General features: G+C 38.5%; 1 protein-coding gene across 5 annotated transcripts in view; it reads right to left on the bottom strand.

The window, feature by feature from the left end:
• LOC150082988 (uncharacterized) overlaps positions 1 to 24508 on the bottom strand; it is a 1785507-nt gene that overhangs the window by 1349989 nt on the left and 411010 nt on the right. For all 5 annotated transcript variants that reach the window (XM_090377722.1, XM_090377724.1, XM_090377725.1 and 2 more), the window contains exon 20: positions 18004 to 18218. In XM_090377722.1, the coding sequence (XP_090233848.1) occupies positions 18004 to 18218 (215 nt within the window). The remainder of the gene's footprint in view (positions 1 to 18003; positions 18219 to 24508) is intronic.

The following is a 24508-nucleotide window of genomic DNA, read 5'->3' as shown; positions in this document are numbered from 1 at the left end:
TTTGATACTGTTGCACATGGAAGACTGCTGCACAAATTGGAGCAGTGTGGCATTGGAGGCAAATTGCTGCTATGGATAAGGGGATGGTTGAGTGGCAGAAGACAGAGAGTGGTAATCAATGGACACTGCTCAACGTGGACTAACGTTATTAGTGGAGTTCCTCAAGGTTCAGTGTTGGGTCCGTTGTTGTTTTCGGTGTTTATGAATGATATTGATGATGGGATATCAAGTTTAATGTCCAAGTTTGCAGATGATACAAAGGTTGGCAGGGTCGTTAAGGACAATACTGACGCTATGCTGCTGCAACAGGATCTGGAAAGGTTGAACAGATGGGCTGAGAGGTGGCAAATGAGGTTTAACATCGACAAATGTAAAGTGCTGCATATGGGAAACAATAACCCCAGAGCAACGTATCAACTCTGCGGTACTACACTGACAGTGGTGGAGAATGAAAAGGACCTGGGGGTAATTGTGCAGGCAGATATGAAGTTCTCTGAGAAGTGCAGACGGGCTGCAAGAGTAGCTCATGGAGTATTGTCAATGATACACAGGAATTTTTACAGCAGGGATAAGGAGGTGATTATTCCATTGTATAAGGCAATGGTAAGGCCACATCTTGAGTACTGTATACAGGTCTGGAGGCCTCATTTCAAGAAGGATGTAGAGCTGCTGGAACGGGTACAGAGAAGGGCAACAAGATTAGTAAATGGAACAAAGGGTTGCTCTTACGAAGAAAGGCTTAAGTTTTGCAAATTACAGAGTCTGGAGACTAGGCACCGGCGAGGTGATCTGATAGAGGTGTATAAGGCTTTGAATGGTTTGAGCATGCTCAATGCCAATGGGATTCTTCATCTTTCTCAGAATAATCACCTCAGAGGGCATAAATTCAAATTGAGGAAGGACGGATGTCGGATAGATGTGCGGAAATTTGCCTTTGGCCAGCGGGTGGTTGGTTGGTGGAACCGACTTCCATCACTTGTTGTTGAAGTTGATAGCCTAAACAAATTTAAAGCTCAACTGGACAGGTATTTCGAACGAACGGAGGGGTGAAATGGGAGTGGGTTTTTTTTTTTTTTTTTTTTTGGCTGATGCTGAATAAGCTTGCTTTCTTGCATCATATGCCTCTGCTAATGCTAATGCTAATGTAACTTCATCTTCCCCCGGGGCTTTCTGATTCTTCATTTTCTTCAATGCATGTTCTACCTCGTCAGGAAGAATATCGGGTATGTCATATGTGTTGCTACTTTGCAATCCATCTTCCCCACTGCTGGCATCATTCCCTTGTTCCTTGTATAATTCTCTATAGTAGTCTTCTTCTATTTGAATTATGCCTTCCCTGCTGTTTATAAGTACATCATCGGTATTCTACAGTTTCAGTTTCATTTGCCTTTGTGTATTACTGCTCATAGCTGTTGATTTAAATCCTTTGTTTTCCCTTAATGCTTGTTCTCCTTTTCTTGTGTTAAATCTTCTTATGTCCTCTCTGAGTCTCTTTCTAATGGCTTTGCATAACTCAGTATACTCAATTTTCTCCCTGTCAGTGTTTTTCTTCCTCTTCATTTGCCGTCTTCAGTTCTTCCTCTTTATTTGTCATCATGACAAGTGTTTCTTGACTAATTTTTTTCTTTTTTGGATTTCTTTTTCCCTATAGGTTTCTTGAGCTTTTATCACTTTCATTAAGTTGTAATATTCCTCATCGATATCTTGGTCCTGAGCAGTCTGCAGAAGCTCAAACTTGTTCTTAAGTTCCAGTACATACTGCTTTTTCTCCTCTTCTGTTATCTCAAAGACCTTTGTATTATTTACTCGAGTCAGTTTTTTCCTTTCCTTTCCTACATTTATATCAAGTGTACATCTTACCATTCTGTGATCACTTCCAACATTTACCTTATTCAGGACGGTAACATCATTCACAATATATCTTCTGTTGGTGAGGATGAAGTCGATTGCATTTAGTTGTTAATCCATTTGGACTCTTCCATGTCCACTTTCTGTTCACCCTTTTCTTGAAAAAAGTGTTCATTACTGACAGTCCTTGAGATTCTGCAAATTCCACAAGTCTTTCACCTCTTTCATTTCTTTCACCAATTCCAAAATTTCCTATAGTTCCCCTTTCTGCGCTGTTTTGTCTTTTTTCCAACCTTAGCATTGAAGTCCCCCATAATAATAGTGTAGTGGGTTTTCTGCTCATCTAGAAGACTCTCAATTTCGGTGTACATTTCTTCAACCTCTTCATCATCATGGCTATATGTTGGTGCATAAATCATTATAATCTTTAGCTTGTACCATTTAGAAATCTTGAGTATTAGTCTTGACACCCTTGGTGATGTACTTTTGAATTCCAAAATGTTGTTTTTAAAATCTTTATGGACCAGAAACCCAATTCCACCTTCACTCCTTTCATTGTTTCCATTGGTGTACAGCAGATTTCCACTTGATAAACTTATAAGTGATTCATTTCTTCTTCTTGTTTCAGCCAAACCGATGATATTCCAATTCACATTTTCTAATTCCTTTTCCAGCTCTAATATCCTGTCTTCACCTATGAGTGATCTTACATTATAACAGGCCAAGTTCAGTTTCCATACATGGCAGCCTGGTCGTACCCAGAGATTCTTAGCACCCTCTGCTTCCACTCTGATCCTCTCGCTGCCGTAAGAGGGAGAGTGAAAGCTGCTGGGGACTGGGGGCTATTTGTTTTGTTGTGCTGTCATATGCTGGAGGGTTTGGTCTTTTTCTCTTCACACTGACCAGGTGTCTTGAAGAGAACCACTCTACACGTTCTTGCCACCTAAGTGACGTAACAGGGCTTACCATCAAGAAAGTGTGCATGAGTGGATTTTAGGGAGGCAGGCCAACCGGACTTCTCCTAAACCTTCTGTAATAGAGAGATATTGGATCCATCAGTGTTTTAGGCTGAGTGTCTGATAACACACAGGATACCTGTTCCCTCTAAGGCCCTTCAGTAGGGTGCCATTACTCAAATGCACCATTTTGGTATTAGTTGTTCCCTCTTTGGTAGGTGGGTAGGCACTCTGAGTCACTCTTATTAGAGAACCAAGAAGTTAAATATTTTCATGTGAGATATACCAAAAGGTGCATAAATTAAATGTAATGAATTTCACTACCTTTAAGGCCTCTAACTGTGGAAATCTGCATATTTGTGTTAGTTTTTGTGCTTACGGCATGTTAAAATGATGGTTTTGTAATTTATACAATTAATAAATTCTTGCAGAGACCTTAGAAGCCATGAATTACATTGATTAACTGAACTGATTAATATAATCAATAATAATAATAATGTAGAATTTACTGATGTACAATTAGCATTAGAATTAGTAGGGGCATATGATGCAAGAAAGCAAGCTTATACAGCATCAGCCAAAAAAAAAAAAAAAACCCTTCCCACTTCACCCATCCATTCGTTCCAGATGTTTTTTTAGTTCTGCCTTGAATTTATTTAAGCTATCAACTTCCACAACAACAACAGAAGGAAGGTTCTTTTCCAGCAATCAACTACCCACTGGCTAAAGGAAAATTTCCGCACATTTATTCGACAACTGTCTTTCCTCAATTTCAGTTTATGCCCCCTCAGGTTTGCAATCTGAGCAAGACGAAAGATTCCATCAGCATTGAGCCTACTCAATCCATTCCAGGCCTTATACACTTCAATTTCATCACCTCACTGATGCCTATTCTCCAAATGCTGAAATTTGCAGAACTTAAGCCTTTCTTCGTAAGAGCATCCATTTCTTCCCGTCACCAGTCTTGTTGCCCTTCTCTGCATGCATCCTAGCAACTATACATCCTTCCTAAAATGAGGCTTACAGGCCTGTATGCAGTACTGAAGGTGTGGCCTGACCATTGCCTTATACAATTGGATAATCACCTCCTTATCCCTGCTCGCAAAATTCCTATATATATCACTGACAAGACCCCATGACATACTCTGGCACCTGTCTGCACTGCTCCGAAAACTTCATATCTGAATGCACAATTACCCCCAGGTCTCTTTTATTCTCCACTATCCTGAGTGTAACACCACCCATTTGGTACATTTCTCTGTGATTACTGCTAGCCATACACAGTACTTTGCATTTGTCAATGTTAAACTTCAGTTGCCACTTCTCGGGCCATCTGCCAACTTTTCCAGATCCTGTTTCAGCAGCATACTGTCATTACTGTTATTATCAACCATGCTAACCTTTGTAGCATCTGCAAACTTTGACATTAAGCTTGATATACCTTTATCAATATCATTGATAAATATACAAAATAAAAATTGGTCCAACACCAAACCCTGGAGACACCACTAATAATATTAGTCCACAAAGAGCAGTATTCATTGATTACAACTCTCTGTCTTCTCCTACTCAACCATTCTTTTATCCATTGTAGCAACTTGCCCTTAATGTCATACTACTGCAATTCGTACAGTAGTCTTCCATGTGTAACAGTATCAAAAGCTTTCCTGAAATCCAAGTATATGATATCAAAATTATTTTTTGCATCCAGTTCCTTTGCGACCACGTCATAGTAACCAATCAAATTGGCGAGAAAAGACTTCCTTTTAACAAACCCATGCTGTGTCTGAATTATTATGCTGTCTTCTCTATATGATCCTGCAATGCTTCTTTAACCAGTGATTCCATTATTTTCTGTGGAACAGAAGTCAAACTAATAGGGCTGTAATTACTCATGTCACCCTTTGATTCACCTCTGTGAATTCGAGATACATTTGCACATCTCCAATCCATGGGGACTTTCCCCTGATTCCAAGGATGCTCTCATAATTATGGCTAAGGGTTTGCTTACTTCCTTTGCCACCTCGTTTAATATAACTGGATAGATTCCATCCCTTCCCCAGGTGCCTTTCTTATGTTTAACTTAAATAATTTCTCCCCCACTTTGCTCTCAGTTATTACAAAATCATTAAACTCCCTGTTAGGGTTTGATAAACATCTCGCCCTTTCCTCCTTGAATAACTCCTCATGTAGTAATAGAGACATGTGATGCAAGAAAAAAGCAAGCGTATGAGCTTATGCAGCATCAGCCAAAAAAAAAAAAAAACTTAACACATCCATTCCCTCCAAAACTTTGTCCAGTTCTTCCTTGAATTTATTTAAGATATCAACTTCCACAATAACAGATGAAAGTTTGTTCCAGCAATTAACCACACCCTGGCTAAAAGCAAATTTCCACACATTTATTCTACAACTGTCTTTCCTCAATTTGAATTTATGCCCCTTCAGGTTCATAATCTGAGCAAGCAGAAGAATTCTATCAGAATTTGGCCTGCTTATCCCATTCAAGGCCTTCTACACCAGAATCAGATCACCTCACATGTGCCTAGTCTCCAACCACTGCAATTTGCAGAACTTAAGCCTATCTTGGTAAGAGGACTCCTTCGTGGGTCCTTTTACCAAGAGGACCCACAATCATTGGTAAGAGGACTCCTTTGTGGGTCCTCTTACCAATGATTGTGGAGAATTGCTTGCAAAGAAAAACTAATTTGCACCATTGTTTGGATAGATCACAAGAAAGGCTTTGAATCACGTTCACGTAGTTGGACACTAAAGTGCTTATAAATAACTGGAATTAATGAAAATACATAGAAATTTATAAACAAGGCAGTGTCTTTGGATGACATGGCTAATAGTAAATGGAGAAGAAGCAGGTGATGTCATCATCCAAAGAGGCATTTTTCAAGGCGATTCACTCTCACCATTATTATTTATAATTTCAATGATACCACTGTCAATAATTCTGAGGAGAGCAGGCCACAGGTATCAAATATTGAAAACACCAACAAAGCTTTCCCACCTTTATATGGATAATTTGAAACCATATGGAAAGTCACCACCTGAAACTGAACGACTGATCAGTACTGTTCGAATTTTCAGTTCTAATATTGCAGTGGGGTTTGAGTTGGATAAATGTGCAAGTTTGGCAATCATTCAAGGAAAACTCACGTGCACAGAGGGAATCAAAATGCCTGATAATTGCGATATTAGGTGCCTCACACTGGCTGAATCCTACAATTACGTGGGCATTCTTCAAGAATACAGAAGTTAGGAGCTGAAATAGTAAGGCGTAGATCAGAAGGGTGAGGAGGATCCTGTCTAAACTTAATGGTGGGAATACCATTAAAACCAATAACACTGCTATCCCTATCCTTTGATCACTGCTGGTATTGTAGATTGGATTCAGGCAGAACTAGAAAGCCTTGATTGAAAAATCCAGAAGATAATGAAAGTAAAACATGTTCTTCACCCATGTAGTGTGTTGACAGGCTGTATCTCCCAAGCTGTGAAGGGGGACGAGGAATTTTGCAAGTTTAACAATCTGTAGAAGTGGAGCACATCAGAAAAAGCCAGGAAGATGTCCTAAATGAAGTCAGCAAAGAGGGCTTATTGAAGACATGAAACAAAGGAGGATTATAAAAAACAGCAGCTGGTGACCCGAAGAGAAAATTGGCACAACAAACCACTACATGACCAGTGTTTTAGGGCCATTGAAGGAAATGTTGATAGCATGAAGAAAAAAGAAACTGAAGGCCTCATATTAGCAGCCCAAGAATAAGCACTATGCAACTTTGCTCAACATTGTGAGCTCAACAAAGGCTCACATTGATAAGATAGAAAAGGATAACAAGTGCAGGCTTTGTAAGGAATCCAATGTAAAAGTTGAACATCTCGTATGCTGCTGCAAAACAATTGCATAGACTGACTATTTAGAGAGGGACAACAAAGTGACTTTCATGATACATAGGAACATTTGCAAAAAAAATATAATTTACCATCTAGCAAAAATTGGTGAGACCACAATCCAGAAAATGTGGAAAATAATGAGACCAAAGTGCTTTGGGATTTTCAAATACAAACAGACAGACAGACAGACAGACAGACACCTTCCCCATAATACATCCAACTTGACAGTGGTTAAGAAGAAGAAGAAGCAGGTGTGGATATTCAACGTTGCAATACCCGGAGACAGCAGAGTCAAAGAGAAACAGCTGGAAAAGCTAACAAAATATAAAGACCTGAAGATCAAAATGGAACAACTGGGAAAGAAAAATAACAGTAGTGCCCACAGTTGTTGGTACCTTTGGGGCCATTCTAAAAGGCCTGGAATATCACCTTAACACCATAGACATAGATAATATCACAATCCATCAATTGCAAAAAGCAGCACTGCTCGGAAGTACAAATTTTACAATGATATCTCTTGATTATCTTAGACCTTTGGGAAAGGTCCAATGGTTAAAGGACCAAATCCAGTTAATTACATCTGGTAGATTTGTGTGTAAATGTATAATAATAACAATCATTCCACTTTAAAGTCTGCACTTTTAGAGAGGAACATTTTTCTTTAGATTATTATATAAAAATATCTAAATATAAAATGAATTTTATACCTAATGCAGTTGTTCTGAAATGTTTTTTTTTTTTTTTTTTTTTAAATTTTTTTTCTTTCCTGGCTCACATTTGATGTTGATTCTGATCCATCATTAGAAAAATTCAAAGTGGAATTGAATAGGTCTTTTTGGTGATGGGGAAAGTAAGCGATTGTTTTGTTTGTTTTGTTGGTAATGCAGGAAAAGTTTGCTTTCTTGCATCATTTAGTAAAGAAGCAAACTTTTATGCTGGGAATGAAGAGCATTTCTTTCTGTTATGTTGTTATGTTGTTATTTTGGTTTTTAGGAGCATTAGCAACTAAGGCCATATTGCTCCGGGGATATGCGGTGGTCATTCCCTGACCTTTCCGCATCCTCCGTATTTGGTGGTCACGGGCTCGAACCCCGGTCTGATCAAGAAGCATGTGCTACGCACTGTTGCTCCTGCCCACCTGGCTACGGAGGCGCCCATTTCTTTCTCCCATATGACTGGTGAGGTCTGACAGGATAAACACTCTAGTCATGTTGAAACCTTATCTAACATTTTAGTATATCAGTATTGACAAATAAGGCAAAGAAAGCAAGCTTATAGCATCAAATGAAAAAAAAAAACCCTTTTGCAAATTAATAGAATATGCTGAGCAATGCAGTAATGTAGTACAAAATTTCAGCTACTGGTACAAACAACAGTTAACTTGAAAGGGGGGGGGGAGACAGAAGAAGAAATGTAAAATATTGATTTAAAAAAATGCAAGACACCAAACCAGGAATAAGAAGTCAAAAGACAAAATGCAGTCATTGATATACAGTAACTTTGTGGTTCTGTCTCCAGTATGTAAATAATTTCCATTGTTATAGCAATGAATTTATTTTAAGTTTTGAATTTGGAAATCATGCTATTCACACACGTTTCAACTTTTGTGCTATTAATGTTAATATTCAATTTTTTTCATTGGCACTTTCAGTTTCTGTTGGCAGTTGAATTTTGTACAGCATCAATACTCAGTTCTTAGCAAAATTTTATGAGCAAAATTTCAGTTGAGGTTTCACTATGACGATGTGAATAGTTAATGTGAGATGTCCTATTTTAAATTATCTTTGTTTCTAGAGATGTGATGTTTTTTGTGAGTAGCCATAATAGGCTATAACTGCTCTACAGGAGTCTTATATACAAGGATTAACTATATAATTTTAAGAGGGTTGAATAATAAAAAAGAATATTCTCCATTATGGCACAAATTTAAAATTCTAGAATTACTTAAATGTATGACATATTTCATGTCAGTTTTGAGTGTAAAAATTTGCCTTTAAATATTATTAGTAATCTCTTAAAGATTATTACTATATTTAGTACCACTCTTATGCCACGTGATACTGATGATGTGGTTTATGGGGCTGATTGCCTGGACCACTGTGCATTGAGGTGGCATTCCAGGCATCTTGCCAATGTCCATCGTCGTCATGCTGTTGGGAGACGGAGCGGTTGAGGGGGGGTTGCAAATTTTACAATATTACAGTAGCAATGACAAATATGACAATTACAAAATTAATTGTGAATTTTAGGTCTGTAATTGTCAGGTTTCAGTGGAAAATAGATATTAATTTAAGTGAATCCAAACACATAAAAATTGAGTTCTTGCCTGCTGACAGACTCCTGCTTGCTGATGCTGCTGGGGACCTGATATGCATCCAGGCAAGAGGTACTGCCAGCACTTAATTAAAGTGCTGCATGGTCTCTATTAATGGGCAGATATCTCACAGAGAGTGAATACAATTGAATTATGTCTTCAAATAGGCCTCTGGGGGTTGAGAATATTCATATTCATGATAACTGCACAATCCTACACCAACGGTTATTAAATAAAATAAATAAATAGCATTGTGTTATATAACAATAATAATGATACAAATAAATGAAATAAAAAGAATTATATATCATTATTTTATTTATTTAATTTTATTTTATTTAATAACGGTTGGTGTAGGATTGTGCAATTATTATGAATACAATTGAATTATGGTATACCTTTAAAACATTAATCACAGAAGCCTTGAATGCACATATATACCATTAAAAAAAAAAAAATGAGGAGGATTAGAAGTTGGATGAATAATGAAGTTGCAGATTATTTGAGCAGAAAAAGACAGCATGGAAAAGTTACAAAGCAATAAAAAGTATTGAAGCCTATAACAGCTAAAAATTGATCTGTAATAGTGCCACAGAAAAGGTTAGCTAGGCAAAGGCAGATTATGAGAAATCACGAAAAGAGAGCAAATAGTGTGGATAAGGAATTCTTCACATACAAAAATTTGTATATAAATACAAAGAAGAGAAGGATAAACCAGATCAGACCCTTAAGTAATGTACGTTGGATAGAATTAGACAACTCAGCTGATGTATGCAAAGTAACTGTTGCAGATGAAAGCACCAGTTACTTTGCATTGATATTTACAGAATAAAAACCCTGTATGTCAATGAGAAATTATGGGAGTGAAGTTGAAAAAAATGCAATTAATAATGTTGAAATTTCACATGATTATTTAATGAAAAAACTTTTGTGCCTATGGGCAGGTAAGGCTCCTGAAGTTGATGGTATATACCCTATAATTTTAAGGGAGGCAGCAAGTGAGTGCATTGAACCATTAAGGCTAATTATGAGAACATCACTGAACTCAGGAGAGAATTGATTGAAAAAGTGCCAATGTATTTCCAATACATAAAGGCAGTTCTAAGGGTGTAGTGAGAAATGACCAGTCAGTCTAACTTCAGTAGTAGGGAAAACAATGGAGGCAATCATGAAGGGAAAAATTCAGGATCATTTCGATAGAAATGGAATTCTGAAGGAAACGCAGCATGGTTTTATAAAGGGAAAATCTGATTAGCTATTTTGACAGGGTCACACATGAACTGGATTTAGGGAATAATTTTGACGTTGCTTATTTAGATTTCAGCAAAGAATTTGACTCAGTCCCACTTGAGTAGTTACTTTATACGCTGGAACAGGTTGGAATCACAGGAAAAATCCTTAGATGGATAATAGAATAGCTTCAGGCAGGAGGCAGAAGGCTGTAGTAAATGTTTATTCCTCAGATTGGGTTGAAGTAAGAAGTGGGGTTTCCAAAGATCAGTATTAGGACCACTGTTGTTTTTTATTTTCATAAATGACATCAATGAAGGAGTAGAGGGCGTGATGTCTAAATTTGCAGATGATGTAAAGATTGGTAGAATAGTTAATGATCGCCGCCAAGCAAGCTTCTTCAAAGTGACCTAGATAGACTTCAGGAATGGTCAGAAAAATGGCAGCTATGCTTTTATCCAGCAAAGTGTAAGGTATTGGGGAACAATAACCCCACACCTGTAGAACAATAACCCCAAAATAACTTATACACTTGGCAGAGTTGAACTAAAGCCGGTAGTGGAGGAAAGGGACTTGGGTATTACGATACGGTCAGACATGAAGTTCTCAGAGCACTGTAGACTGTTTGCAAGGAAGGCCCATGGTGTCCTATCGATGATTTATTACCCCAGGGGCTCACATCTGGTGAGTATGCACTTGGCAAACTCAGAGTTCTGAGCTGGATATAATCATTCTTCTCTTTCTTGTTTTCTTGGTGATTCCCTTCTACTTCTGACACTCTCTCTCTCTCTCTCTCTCAGAGTAATGTGGGAATTTTTATTGGCTGGTGCAGCATAAGCTTCAGGCTTCCTTGCACCATATGGCTAATAATAATAATAATAATAATAATAATAATCATGTCAACCACAGGTATGGTGCCAAAGACCCTAAATAACAGCCTAGCAGCAATATGTCTCCCAGCGAACACCTACAAGGAACTTCAGAAAGTCGCAATCCTGAACACCTGTAGGATTGTCAGAGAGTTCCTTGACCAACAGAAACATCAGACATAACAACAACCCCCCTGTACTTGGTAGCAATACCCATCATGAGGTGGAACCCCCAATCAGGGAGGATTAATATAAGAGCAGCAATAATAATAATAAAATAATTATTATATTATTATATATAGATACAAATAATTATTAATAACACAATACAATACAATTTATTTTTATCAAGAGAATTTGTTTACAATAATAATAATAATAATAAAATAATTATGAAACCACTGGGCCATCGCGGGAGGGGGGGGGAGCACAATGGCCCAGTGGTTACGACACTGGACTACCAGCCTGATGGACCTGGGTTCGAGTACCGCCTTGACGGAAGTGAACGCGGCTGACATCAAGCTGGAAGAGCGGTATTATAATAATAATAGTAATAAATTAGAATAATAATAATAAATAAATTAATAGTAATAAAAAATTAATAAAATAAATAAACATCGTGAAAGTTGCTCTAAGTGACCTACCTACCCCAAGGTCGGAGTGGCGGCTAAGTCAGATTGTGGCGCCATCTAGCATCACCCGCGAGAACTACCACTGGACATAAGCTGAAGCTAAACAGATCCACCTCCAATAATGGATGATGTCGCAGAGAAATATTAATTATACTGCATCGAGTGTGGCACAGGATAAAGTCACTCACGTTCAGGCGTTAGGCAGAGGGGTCGGTTCGAAAAATCAGAGACAGTCTCCCAAGGAAGACAGTGGAGCGAGTGGCACTGTCCCCCGTATGGCTACCTCAAGAGAAGGGCAAGACCATCCAGCCCCACCAACTGGAAGTGCTTCCTGCACAACTGTGCTAGTGACCACCCAGGAAGGGAGAAAACACCAACGCATGAAGTGGAGCATCGAAATGAATACGTACATCATGCAAGCATACTACAAAATAACAAAGCTGGAGACTGATGTGACAACTTGCAGGGCGAGACTACATACCAAGTGGCTGGAACAATTCCCAAATATTCAGATCACTGAACAGTGAACAGCGGACCAAAGAAGGATCATCTTCACGAAGAACCTAATAGCTCCAGAAATCTTGGAAAAAATCAAGCAGGATGTGAGCGATAAACTACAATGGATAAAGAATATGGAACCAGAGGATGAAGTACATACCACCACTGAACCAGAGGCAGAAGAGCAAGAGGAAATACAACCTGCAGCAGCTGAAGTGGAAACAGATGAGGTCATGATATCCAGAATAGAGGACGAGTGGAAGAAGGCCCTAACAGAATTCAAAGGAATGGACACCACAAAAACTCACGTGATACCAAAGCAGAGGCCGAATAGAACCTTGTGGAGTGTCACAAACCACCTGAATCAGTATAATACCGCATTGTCTCAATAGCAATGGTGCAACACTGAAGGCATCCACATAGTCATGAATTGTGCTGCAGCACAATTCATGACTATGTGGATGCCTTCTCTTCCATTAATCCTCGTGGCTGCAGTAGCAGCCACGAGGATTAATGGAAGAGAAGCGAGAAACCAGCAGCAGAAGAACCGAAAACAGAAGGAACCACCTGCTTGGGAAAGAAGACTTCAGCAGAAGATAGAAGAATTAAAGAGTCGAGATAGGCCATTTGACCGAGTACTAACAGGGCAATAGGAGTAAGAAATTAATTGGAAAAGTGAAGAGCATCCTCAAGAGAGAGACAGCATCCACAGCAAACATGACAAAAAATCAGAAAATAGGAGAGTACTTGGACACATTGAAGCAGAACCTCCTTGCACTCAGCAAGAGACTATGCCAATACAAAGAGAGCTCCAAGAGGAAAATAAACAACCAAATCTTCGATGAGGACCAAAGAGGTTTCTACAGGAATCTCAGAGAAGACGGGAAACAAGGGAAAAGACCACCCGAGAAGAAGACGATTGAGGATTTCTGGGGAAGCATATGGAGCAGGGAAGTAAAACATAACAGCCAAGCCACCTGGATAGAACTAGAATGCAAGAAAACCAAGGACGTACAAGAAATGAGAGGAAATTCGGGAAGAAGGAGTAAAACAGACGATCAAGAACTCTTACAACTGGCGAACTCCAGGAATAGATAACATCCACAACTACTGGTACAAGAAGCTCACTTGCACACACAAGTGTGCAAGTGAGCTTCTTGTACACCTGGCAGAGCAGTTCACCCAAATGATAAGGCACCCGGAAACAATCCCGAAGTTTCTCACTCAAGGAATCACATATCTGAAGCTTAAAGACAAAGATACAAGAAACCTGGCAAAATATAGGCCAATCACCTGCCTCCCAACAATGTACAAGATCCTGACCAGCTGCATAACCAGGACAACTTGGAGAGCCAGAACAGCAGAAAGGATGCAAGCGGCTGAGCAGAGGATGCAAGGAGCAATTAATCATAGATGCTGCAGTTATGGAGCAAGCATACAAGAAGCGCCGCAACATGTACACAGCCTACATTGACTACCTCAAGGCCTTCGACTCTGTGCCTCATAGCTGGCTAATAGAGGCGCTGAAAATCTACAAAGTCAATCCGATAGTGACAAACTTTAGCATTAGCATTAGGAGAGGCATATGATGCAAGAAAGCAAGCTTATGCAGCATCAGCAAAAAAAAAAAAAAAAAAAACCCTTCCACTTCACCCCTCCGTTCGTTCGAAATACCTGTCCAGCTGAGCCTTAAACTTCCTAGGAGAAACGAGGGCGAAATGGAGTACCACCATTTGAAAACATAACAATCAGGCCAATCCCCATCAGGAGAGGAATCTTTCAGGGATATGCCCTGAGCCCATCGTGGTTCTGTCTAGCACTTAACCCGCTATCTACCATGCTCAACAGTAGCAAGTATGGATATAACTTCAAAGAAGTAAAGGAAGGACCTGAACACCCTCACCCACCCGATGTATATGGATGACATCAAGCTCTACGCAGGAACCAAGAAGCACCTTCAGCAACTACTCCAGATCACCAAAGAATTCAGCAAGGATATTAGGATGAAATTTGGTCTAGACAAATGCAAGATCCACGGATTGCATCAGGGAAAATTAGTCAACCGAAACTACCAACTGCAGAGTGGTAAAGAGATTGAAGCCATGGTAGAGGGAGAGGCCTACAAATACTTGGGGATGATGCAGGCTCAGAAGTCACAGCACAAGGAAATTAAGGCCTGCCTGACCGAAAAATACCATCAGCGACTCAGAAGCCTGCTGAACGGAGGGAACACAGTTAAAGCCATAAACACCTATGCAGTTCCAGTGCTAACATACTCCTTCGGGGTCGTAGATTGGACTAACACGGAGCTGGAGGATATCATGAGAAAGACAAGGACAATGAGGACCAAGAGCCGCCAACACGACCCAAAGTCAGCAGTGGAGAGACTAACAATAGCTCGGGAAGAAGGAGGAAAGGGCCTGATAGACCTCATTGAGCAACAGAAGACAGTGATAGTTAACCTGAAGGATTACTTCCAGAAACACACAGCTGCACTCCACCAGGCCATAAGGAAGATAGACAAATGGTATACCCCCACTCAACCTAAGAGAGGAGTCTGCCCCTTCCCAACCAGGAGGTACAAATGAAGCTAGAAAGATGGGCAGAGAAGGCACTCCATAGAAGACACTACAATGATCTCCATCAGGGTCACATAGATAAAACTGCTTCCAATGCATGGCTCACAAGCGGGACACTCTTTCCCGAGACTGAAGGATTCATGCTTGCCATCCAAGACCAGACTAGAAAATACATTGCCAAGGAGCCCAGAGTGTTAGATGACATGTGTCGACGATGGCACCTGGCCTCAGAAACGATCCAACACATCACAGTGGGATGCAAGGTGATCACTCACCCAGACTGAGGACACTCATAGACATGACCATGTATTGAGGATAATACATCAGAAGCTAGTAAAGAAATACCAGTTGATCGAAGAAAGTGTACTGTACTACAAGTACGAACCCCAAGCAGTACTAGAGACTCTAACCCACAAGCTGTACTGGGACCGCACCATAATGACAGATAGGACAATCCCACACAACAGACCGGACATAACCTTGTGGACAAGAAGGAAAAGGCTACCTATCTGAATGACATAGCAGTACCCAACACTGGCAACCTGCAGAAAACCCATGGGGAAAAAAATCAGGAAGTACACGAACCTAAGACAGGAGATCAAAGAGATGTGGCATATGCAACAAGTAACGACCATCCCAATCATCGTGTCAACCACAGGTGTGGTGCGAAAGACCCTACATAACAGCCTAGAAGCAATAGGTATCCCAGCGAACACCTACAAGGAACTCCAGAAAGTCGCAATCCTGATTGCCTGTAGGATCGTCAGTTCCTTGACCAACAGTAATAACAGCGACCACCCTGTGTACTTGGTAGCAATACCCATCACGAGGTGGAATCCCCAATGAGGGAGAAATAATATAAGAGCAGCAATAAAATAATAATAACTGCGGGTAGAGATAAGAATATCATAATTCCATTATATAAGGCTGTTGTTAGACCACACTTGGAATACTGTGTTCAGGTGGTAGACGACTTTCATCAACCGGTGAAATACCACCACTTTGCTTATTGGAGGCTTGAAGTGGTGAAACCCACGTTTAGTCTCTAGAGCAAAGTTTCCGGCATTCCTCTCCCCCCCCCATACTTCTCCTTCAACCCATGCACGGTACTAAGTACTATAGGTTTTGATACCTTTTGTGTTTGGGGTTTTCATTAAAAAAAAAAAAAACAGTATGGAGACCACACCTAAAGAAAGACATTGTGCTTCTTGAAAGGGTCCAAAGACAGGTAACTCACCTGGTGAGATCGGCAAAAGTGCATCAGTATAAGGAAAGACTTCGAATATCTGGGTTGCTGAGCTTGGAAACTAGGCACTTTAGAGGAGACTTGATTGAGGTGTTTAAGGCTCTAAGAGGCATAAGCAAAATGAATAAGGATGAAATTTTCATGGTTATAAATGATTCTAGAACAAGAGACCATAATTTCAAGTTATGGGGGAGATGTTTAGGCTGGATTACAGGAAGTTTTATTTTAGCCAGCAAGTTATAAATTACTGGAATAAGTTACCTACATGGGCGGTAGAGGCTGACAGTTTGGGAAAATTCAAAGGTCAGCTGGATAATTACCTATGGGGAGGAACACATAGGTTGTCTATTTTCTTTTCTCTTATTATGTTTTATTATTATTATTATTTTGTTTTATTTATTTTTTGTTATTTAATTTTACTTTTTTTTTTTTTTTTTGGCTGGTGCAGCATAAGCCATAGGCTTCCTTGCACAATGTGGCTATTGCTAATACTAATAATAATACTAAAAAGAAACATGCATGTCCTCATCTCACTCGCCTTTTTTTTTTTTTTTTGTTATGGCTGATACCATATAAGTTTGCAACATTTTGCCACTACTAATACTATTATCAAAATCAAATAAACTCAGACTGGCAGACCATAACCACCAAAACAACTTACACAAAACCATGAATAGCTATGGCACTTTGCAATGCCAAATCCAAATGTTAGATTAATATGACATTATATTTTTTCATTCCTTTCTTGTTATGTAATTATTCCAGATAATAATTTTTAATATCACAATTACAATTGTGTTACAGCTTTTAATAATCCTAATAAACAATTTTCATAATTACTACTGTTTATTTTAAAAATCATTTTAAAAAGAGTCAATTAATACGCTTTCATATTACATTATATAACATTATATGTTGATTAATACTCTTTCATATTTCACGTATAAACTATATGAACATAATTTGTACACTAGCCCATGGAAATTCATAAATTTTCAACCCAGCCTGTGGTAAATTACATAATTTATATTTAGCCAACAGTTTGAACAAAAGCTAGCCACCGGTGGACTAGGGCTATATTTCTCAACCTTTTGTGGCTAACCTTCCTCCCACCCCCAATTCCACTCATACTATAGAAAGATTTTTAAGGAATTGCACTATAGATTAATTCAACACATAATTGTATAGAATATGAACTACAATCTGTTTTTTTAAAGAACAATAATAAAGCAGCCATCATCAAGGAAACATCACTGACTTAAACCCACTAAAAGTTGGCCTAATTACAGCAAATCACTATGTTAGCAGCTGAAGAACAAAAGCATTGCTATCATCAAGGTTTGACTAATGCTGTTACAGAGGCTTGCAAAAGCTGCCAAATGTCTATAAATACCAGTAACTGGCTTTTTTTAAGGTTGGTTTAATTTTTTTTAAGGCCTTTATGATAGGCACAGTCCAGTTGTTTGTACAATTACTTATACTTATCGGGCTCTACACATCATGGGTTTCAGTTTTCTTGAGCTTGTTTACTAACCCAAGCTTCACTTACTCAAAAACGATTTGTTGTGCTTGGTCAGATACATCCAGGCCAACATCAATGATTAAGAGAATCTCTAGTAGGTGTCAGTTTTAGATTACAATTTCCCAGATGTTTGGAAATTAATTATTTTCATAAAGTCAATTTTCATGGTGTCAAATAAACAGTTTAATATCTGTAAAACATTTCACACATAAGAGAAGTAATTCTTTCTACAAACCTTCTCTTGAAGCATGAAGACACTAAAGCATGTTAGGATGGTATAAAAACCCAGGAAAAGTGAAAGAATAACTATGCATTCTCAAAACTTAAAATATTATAATCTGTCATATGGCTTTTATTAACTTCCATCTAATGAAAGAGAGAGACTCAATATATATAAACTTACTTTACAGGGATATGCCATAATGTTGTATCGCTGAACTCTGCCTTAGCACTAGACAGAGCCTCATTCATTTCTGTTAAGTTAAATTCTTCTACATCAGGAAATACGGTACCATTAAATTTGCGTAATATTCGAATATTTTTCAGTAATCTTGCAGAATGCTGCCCAGCATCTGACCAGCTAAATGCAAACGGCTGATTCTGCATAACTGTATTTAGCTGGGGGAAAAAAAAGCATATTAACAAATTAAATCATACGAGATGTTATAATCTAACAATATCCAAGAATCACTTAAGAAGACAAAAAGAAGGAAGGTTTTCTTATTCTTGATAATTGACTATAATATATAATCATCTATTACATTTCTTAACAATAATTTTATCAATATACAATATTGGAATGTTATTCTCTATTTAGTTTATGAACAATTAATAAACAACAGCAAAAAGGGTAGATGGTACAGGACCAGGGTATCTCTGCCAGGGACAAAAGTTGATGATGTTGTAGAGCAGATATCATCTTTTAAGGGCACAAAAGATGATACTGCTGTACATGTTGGTACTAACGACCGTAAGAATGAGAGATCTGCAGATTTACTTAACAAGTAGAGGTCAATGTGAAAAAAAAAAAAGTCGCAAATTGGGGTTAAATTTGAAAGTCTGAAATTCTGCCCAGGAACGATAAGAGGGAGTATATGTAGACAGAGACTTTTGTGGTTAAGAAGTATAGTAAATAAACAATTTTATCAATATACAATATTGGAATGTTATTCTCTATTTAGTTTATGAACAATTAATAAACAACAGCAAAAAGGGTAGGTGGTACAGGACCAGGGTATCTCTGCCAGGGACAAAAGTTGATGATGTTGTAGAGCAGATATCATCTTTTAAGGGCACAAAAGATGATACTGCTGTACATGTTGGTACTAACGACCGTAAGAATGAGAGATCTGCAGATTTACTTAACAAGTAGAGGTCAATGTGAAAAAAAAAAAAGTCGCAAATTGGGGTTAAATTTGAAAGTCTGCAATTCTGCCCAGGAACGATAGGAGGGAGTATATGTAGACAGTTGTCAATCAATTTGGCCCTGGAGAGCTTGTGCAAGACTCATGGGAGTAGAATTTTTTTCAGCTTGGTCTGTGCTTGCTAGCAGGATAGACTGCTTCTACAGAGGTGGGATACACTTAAATAGAAAGGGTGCAAGAATATTTGCTGATACTATCGAGACAGTGTTAAGTGGGTTGGAAAACTAATAGCTTGCGGAAATTCACAGACTAATAGATTACCAGTAGCCAAAGGCAGAGGTGAAAGTGATTCTTGCACTGATTCTATTGGAATGAGCAGCAGCCTGCAAAGCAAGGTACTGGGGATTTCAAGGGCTGCTGAGAGTCATCATGGAACAAGTAAATACATGGGCTGTGTTAGAGTAACTAAGAGTAAGAACAGTTGCATGTATACTTGCATGTACACCAATGCTAGAAGTATAGTAAATAAATTTGATGAATTTGAAGTGCTGATCAAGACATCAAAGGCATATATTTATGAGATATCAGAGACATGGTGTCACACAGATATAAGCAGTGCAGAATTGGAATTTTTGGAGTAAAATGTGTACAGAAAGGATAGACAGGGTAGGCAGGGGGGGGGTTATGCTGTTAGTTAAGAACCACATAAAATCTAAGGAAGTGCATCCAGTTGATATGAGTGGACAGTGCAATGTTCAGTCAGTTTGGTGTGACATAAGCACTGGGAAAGGGAAAATAAGAGTAAGAGTGTGTTATAGGTCTAATGACTCTGATGAACACACCGAACAATTGTACAGAGAAATAGAGTGGGCCAGTAAATCAGAATGTCTTGTAATGGGGGATTTTAACTTTCCAGATATTGACTGAAACTTGTGGATTGGTCACTCTCACGCTAGCAAGAGTTTTGTGGATTTATAGAATGATTGTTTTCTACAGCAGCATGTTAGAGAGGCAACCAGAGGGAATAATACTCTTGATCTGATTATCAGCAGTAATTATTCATGCATTAAGAATTTACAGATAAAGGAACCACTAGATGACAGTGATCACAGTCTACTGATATGGGATTTACTTAAAGATGTAACTATCGTCACGGGTAAAGGGAAAAGTTTTTGTTTTCATAGAGGTGACTACAGTGGTGTCAGACAATTTTTAAATTCTATACAGTGGAGTCAACTGATGACATTAAAAACAGCGAATTCTAAATGGGAAGCCTTCAAGGAATTAATCTTGGACGCTAATAGGCTTTTCATAGCAACTAAGAAATACTGTTCAAGATTTAGACCTAAATGGATGTCAGATGAACTAATGAGGCTCGTGGCAGAGAAAAAACATGTGTGAGATGCATATAAATGACACAGACGCCTATACTGGATATCAGTTAGTATGTAATCAAGTCACAAAGTAGGTTAAGCAAACGAAGGCTGATTACGAGAAATCCTTGGCAAAGGATGCAAAGAAAAACAACAAAGACTTCTTTACTTAAATAAACTCTACAAGGAAGGGGATGAATCAGATTGGTCCACTTGGTGTTGGTGTTTTGACTGTTGATGATCCTGCTCAGATAGCTGACAAACTGAATAAGTATTTTGCATCTACATTCACACATGAAGAATTCTGTAAGGAAGAGGGCAGAAGTTTACTAAACTCTTAACAGCGAGCTAAATGATTTTGAAATAATGGAGAGCAAAGGGTAGGAGAAATTGTTGAAGTTAAACATAAAAAAGTCACCACGGGTGGATGGAATCTATCCATGAAGGAAGCAGTGAGGGAAGTTAGCAAACACTTAGCCATAATTATGACAGCATCCTTAGATTCAGGGGAGGTCCCCATGGACTGGAGATGTGCAAATGTATTCCCAATTCACAAAGGGGGTTCAACAAATAATTATAGACCTGTTAGTTTAACTTCTGTTCATGGGGAAATAATGGAGTCACTAGTTAAAGAATGCTGCAGGATCACCTACACAAGACTGCTTTAATAGTTAAGACATAGCATGGTTTTGTTAAGGGTGTCTTGTCTGACCAATTTGATTGGATACTACAATGTGGTCACCAAGGAACTGGATGCAAAAAAATAATTTTGATATCATATACTTGGATTTCAGAAAGCTTTTGATACTGTTGTACTTGGAAGACTGCTGTACAAACTGGAGCAGTATGGCATTAAGAGCAAGTTGGTACAATGGATAAAATGATGTTTGAGTGCGAGACGGCAGAGAGTGGTAATAAATGGACACTGTTCTATGTGAACTAATGTTATTAGTGGAGTCCCCCATGTTTCGATTGTGGGCCCATTGTTGTTTTGTGTGTTTACCAATGATATCCATGAAGATATATCAGGCTTAAAGTCTAAGTTTGCAGATGATACAAAGGTTGGAAGGGTTGTTAATGACAGAAAAGACAGTATGTTACTGCAACCGGATCTAGAAAATTTAGGCAGATGGGCTGAGAAGTGGCAACTAAAGTTTAGCATTGACAAATACAAAGTACTGCATACGGGTAGCAGTAACCGAAGAGAAATGTACTAACTGTGTGGTACTACACTGAAAAATACCTGGAGGTAATTGTGTAGTCAGATGTGAAGTTCTCTGAGCACTGCAAATGAGCTGCCAGAGCAGGTCATGTAGTTTTGTCAAGGATATATAGGAATTTTGCTAGCAGAGACAAGGAGGTGTTATCCCCTTGTATAAGGCAATGGTCATGCCACACCTTGAATACTGTGTACAGGTCTGGGGGACTCGTTTTAGGAAGGATGTAGAGTTGCTAGAACGAGTACAGAGAAGGGCAACAAGATTGGTGAGAGGAATAACGGGGTGCTCTTACCAAGAGAGGCTTAAGTTCTTGGTAAGAGAGGCAGCATCTGGAGACTAGGCACCTGCAAGGTGATCTGATTGAGGTGTATAAGGCCTTGAATGGTTTAAGCAGGCTCAATGCTGATAGGATACTTCTGCTTGCTCAGATTAAGCACCTGAGGGGGCACAGATTCAAACTGAGGAAAGACAGTTGCAGAATAGACATGAAAAAGTTGAAATCTTAAATAAATTTAAGAGTGAACTAGAGAAACATTTGGAGCAAAGGTTGGGTGAAATGGGAAGGTGTTGCTTGCTTTCTTTCATCATATGCCTCAACTAGTGCTAATTCTAATAATGAAGTTAACTTTTCCCACACCAAATATTTTTTATGTAAATAGAAATTTTTTATATTTACTTTATTTTAATTTTATATATTTCCCTATAATATTTTTGAAATTGAAACTATTTTAAAAATTATATAATGATTATGAGAGAATTAGTATTTTCTAACAGCTATAGAGACTAACACACCACTGACTTTAACTGCTCTAGTAGTGTTTTATATTAAGATTTAAAAAAATAATAATAATAATCACAAAAGTCATTTATGATTTACAGGAAAAGTTTTCAACAACTTAACTCAACACTATTAGAGCAGGAATTTAAAAAGCAGGTCTATTTATAGTGTGCTTACATAGATCAACTGTTTAACTCTTTGATGAGCATATATATATAAGCAGGAAGGAATTAATGGGTGTGATAAAAGTGCATTAGGTGCATCTGTCATATCTTACTTATTTTCATCTATCAACTGACACTTCTTGTTAAAACTCATTTTTATATTTGGCATTTCATATATATATATATATATATATATATATATATATATATATATATATATAAGCTAAATTAAAATAAAATATTGCCAGTAGCATGGCAAACCAGTAGAGTGAAAATGAACTGAATCAAATTAAATAACAATAACAGAAAAATATGGGGAAGGGTTAAAGAAGAAAAGGGTAGTGTTGAAGTAACGTTCCTAAAATAATTTAGAAATTAAGCCAATTAAGAGAAATTTAGTGGCGCTCGATGGCACCCGTTTCCGAATTATGTGAAATCTCACTAACATAAACTAACAACATTACATGATCAAATAAACTGAAAATTAATAAAATAAAATAAAATAAAATAAAATAGACTGACCATTATGCCCCATCTTGACAGAGGACCACGAGGCCAATAATAGTAAGGGAATCACTGCATTTCGAACACTAAACAAATCCATGCAACAATGGAATGATACTAAAATCAAACCGCCAATGCAATAGATTTGCATAGCGGTGGTCCTTATGCAGCAAAAAATAATAAAACAGAAAGCCTAGTAATTGCATGGCAAAACAACACCACTGACAAAACAATAACTGAACTGAAAATATATAGAGACAAATTAGGCTATAGATGGCGGTATGAACACAGCATTAGCACATTGTCATGCTACCCCCATAAGAAAAATAATAGGAAAAGCTAACATCAGTGGCAGCAGAAAAGCACAATCCACTACATGTTACATATAATAAGTTTATTAGCATTAGCATTAGCATTAGCAGAGGCATATGATGCAAGAAAGCAAGCTTATTCAGCATCAGCCAAAAAAAAAAAAAAAAAACCCACTCCCATTTCACCCCTCCGTTCGTTCGAAATACCTGTCCAGTTGAGCTTTAAATTTGTTTAGGCTATCAACTTCAACAACAAGTGATGGAAGTCGGTTCCACCAACCAACCACCCGCTGGCCAAAGGCAAATTTCCGCACATCTATCCGACATCCGTCCTTCCTCAATTTGAATTTATGCCCTCTGAGGTGATTATTCTGAGAAAGATGAAGAATCCCATTGGCATTGAGCATGCTCAAACCATTCAAAGCCTTATACACCTCTATCAGATCACCTCGCCGGTGCCTAGTCTCCAGACTCTGTAATTTGCAAAACTTAAGCCTTTCTTCGTAAGAGCAACCCTTTGTTCCATTTACTAATCTTGTTGCCCTTCTCTGTACCCGTTCCAGCAGCTCTACATCCTTCTTGAAATGAGGCCTCCAGACCTGTATACAGTACTCAAGATGTGGCCTTACCATTGCCTTATACAAGGGAATAATCACCTCCTTATCCCTGCTAGAAAAATTCCTGTATATCATTGACAAGACACCATGAGCTACTCTTGCAGCTCGTCTGCACTGCTCAGAGAACTTCATATCTGCCTGCACAATTACCCCCAGGTCCTTTTCATTCTCCACCACTGTCAGTGTAGTACCGCAGAGTTGATACGTTGCTCTGGGGTTACTGTTTCCCATATGCAGCACTTTACATTTGTCGATGTTAAACCTCATTTGCCACCTCTCAGCCCATCTGTTCAACCTTTCCAGATCCTGTTGCAGCAGCATAGCGTCAGTATTGTCCTTAACGACAGTGCCAACCTTTGTATCATCTGCAAACTTGGACATTAAACTTGATATCCCATCATCAATATCATTCATAAACACCGAAAACAACAACGGACCCAACACTGAACCTTGAGGAACTCCACTAATAACATTAGTCCACGTTGAGCAGTGGCCATTGATTACCACTCTCTGTCTTCTGCCACTCAACCATCCCCTTATCCATAGCAGCAATTTGCCTCCAATGCCACACTGCTCC

This window comes from Mastigoproctus giganteus, chromosome 7, assembly GCF_048544385.1.
Source record: "Mastigoproctus giganteus isolate SK-2022 chromosome 7, ASM4854438v1, whole genome shotgun sequence".
Lineage (NCBI taxonomy): Eukaryota > Metazoa > Arthropoda > Arachnida > Uropygi > Thelyphonidae > Mastigoproctus > Mastigoproctus giganteus.
Note: the sequence above shows the minus strand (reverse complement) of the source record. Positions and strands in the feature narration are given on the sequence as shown.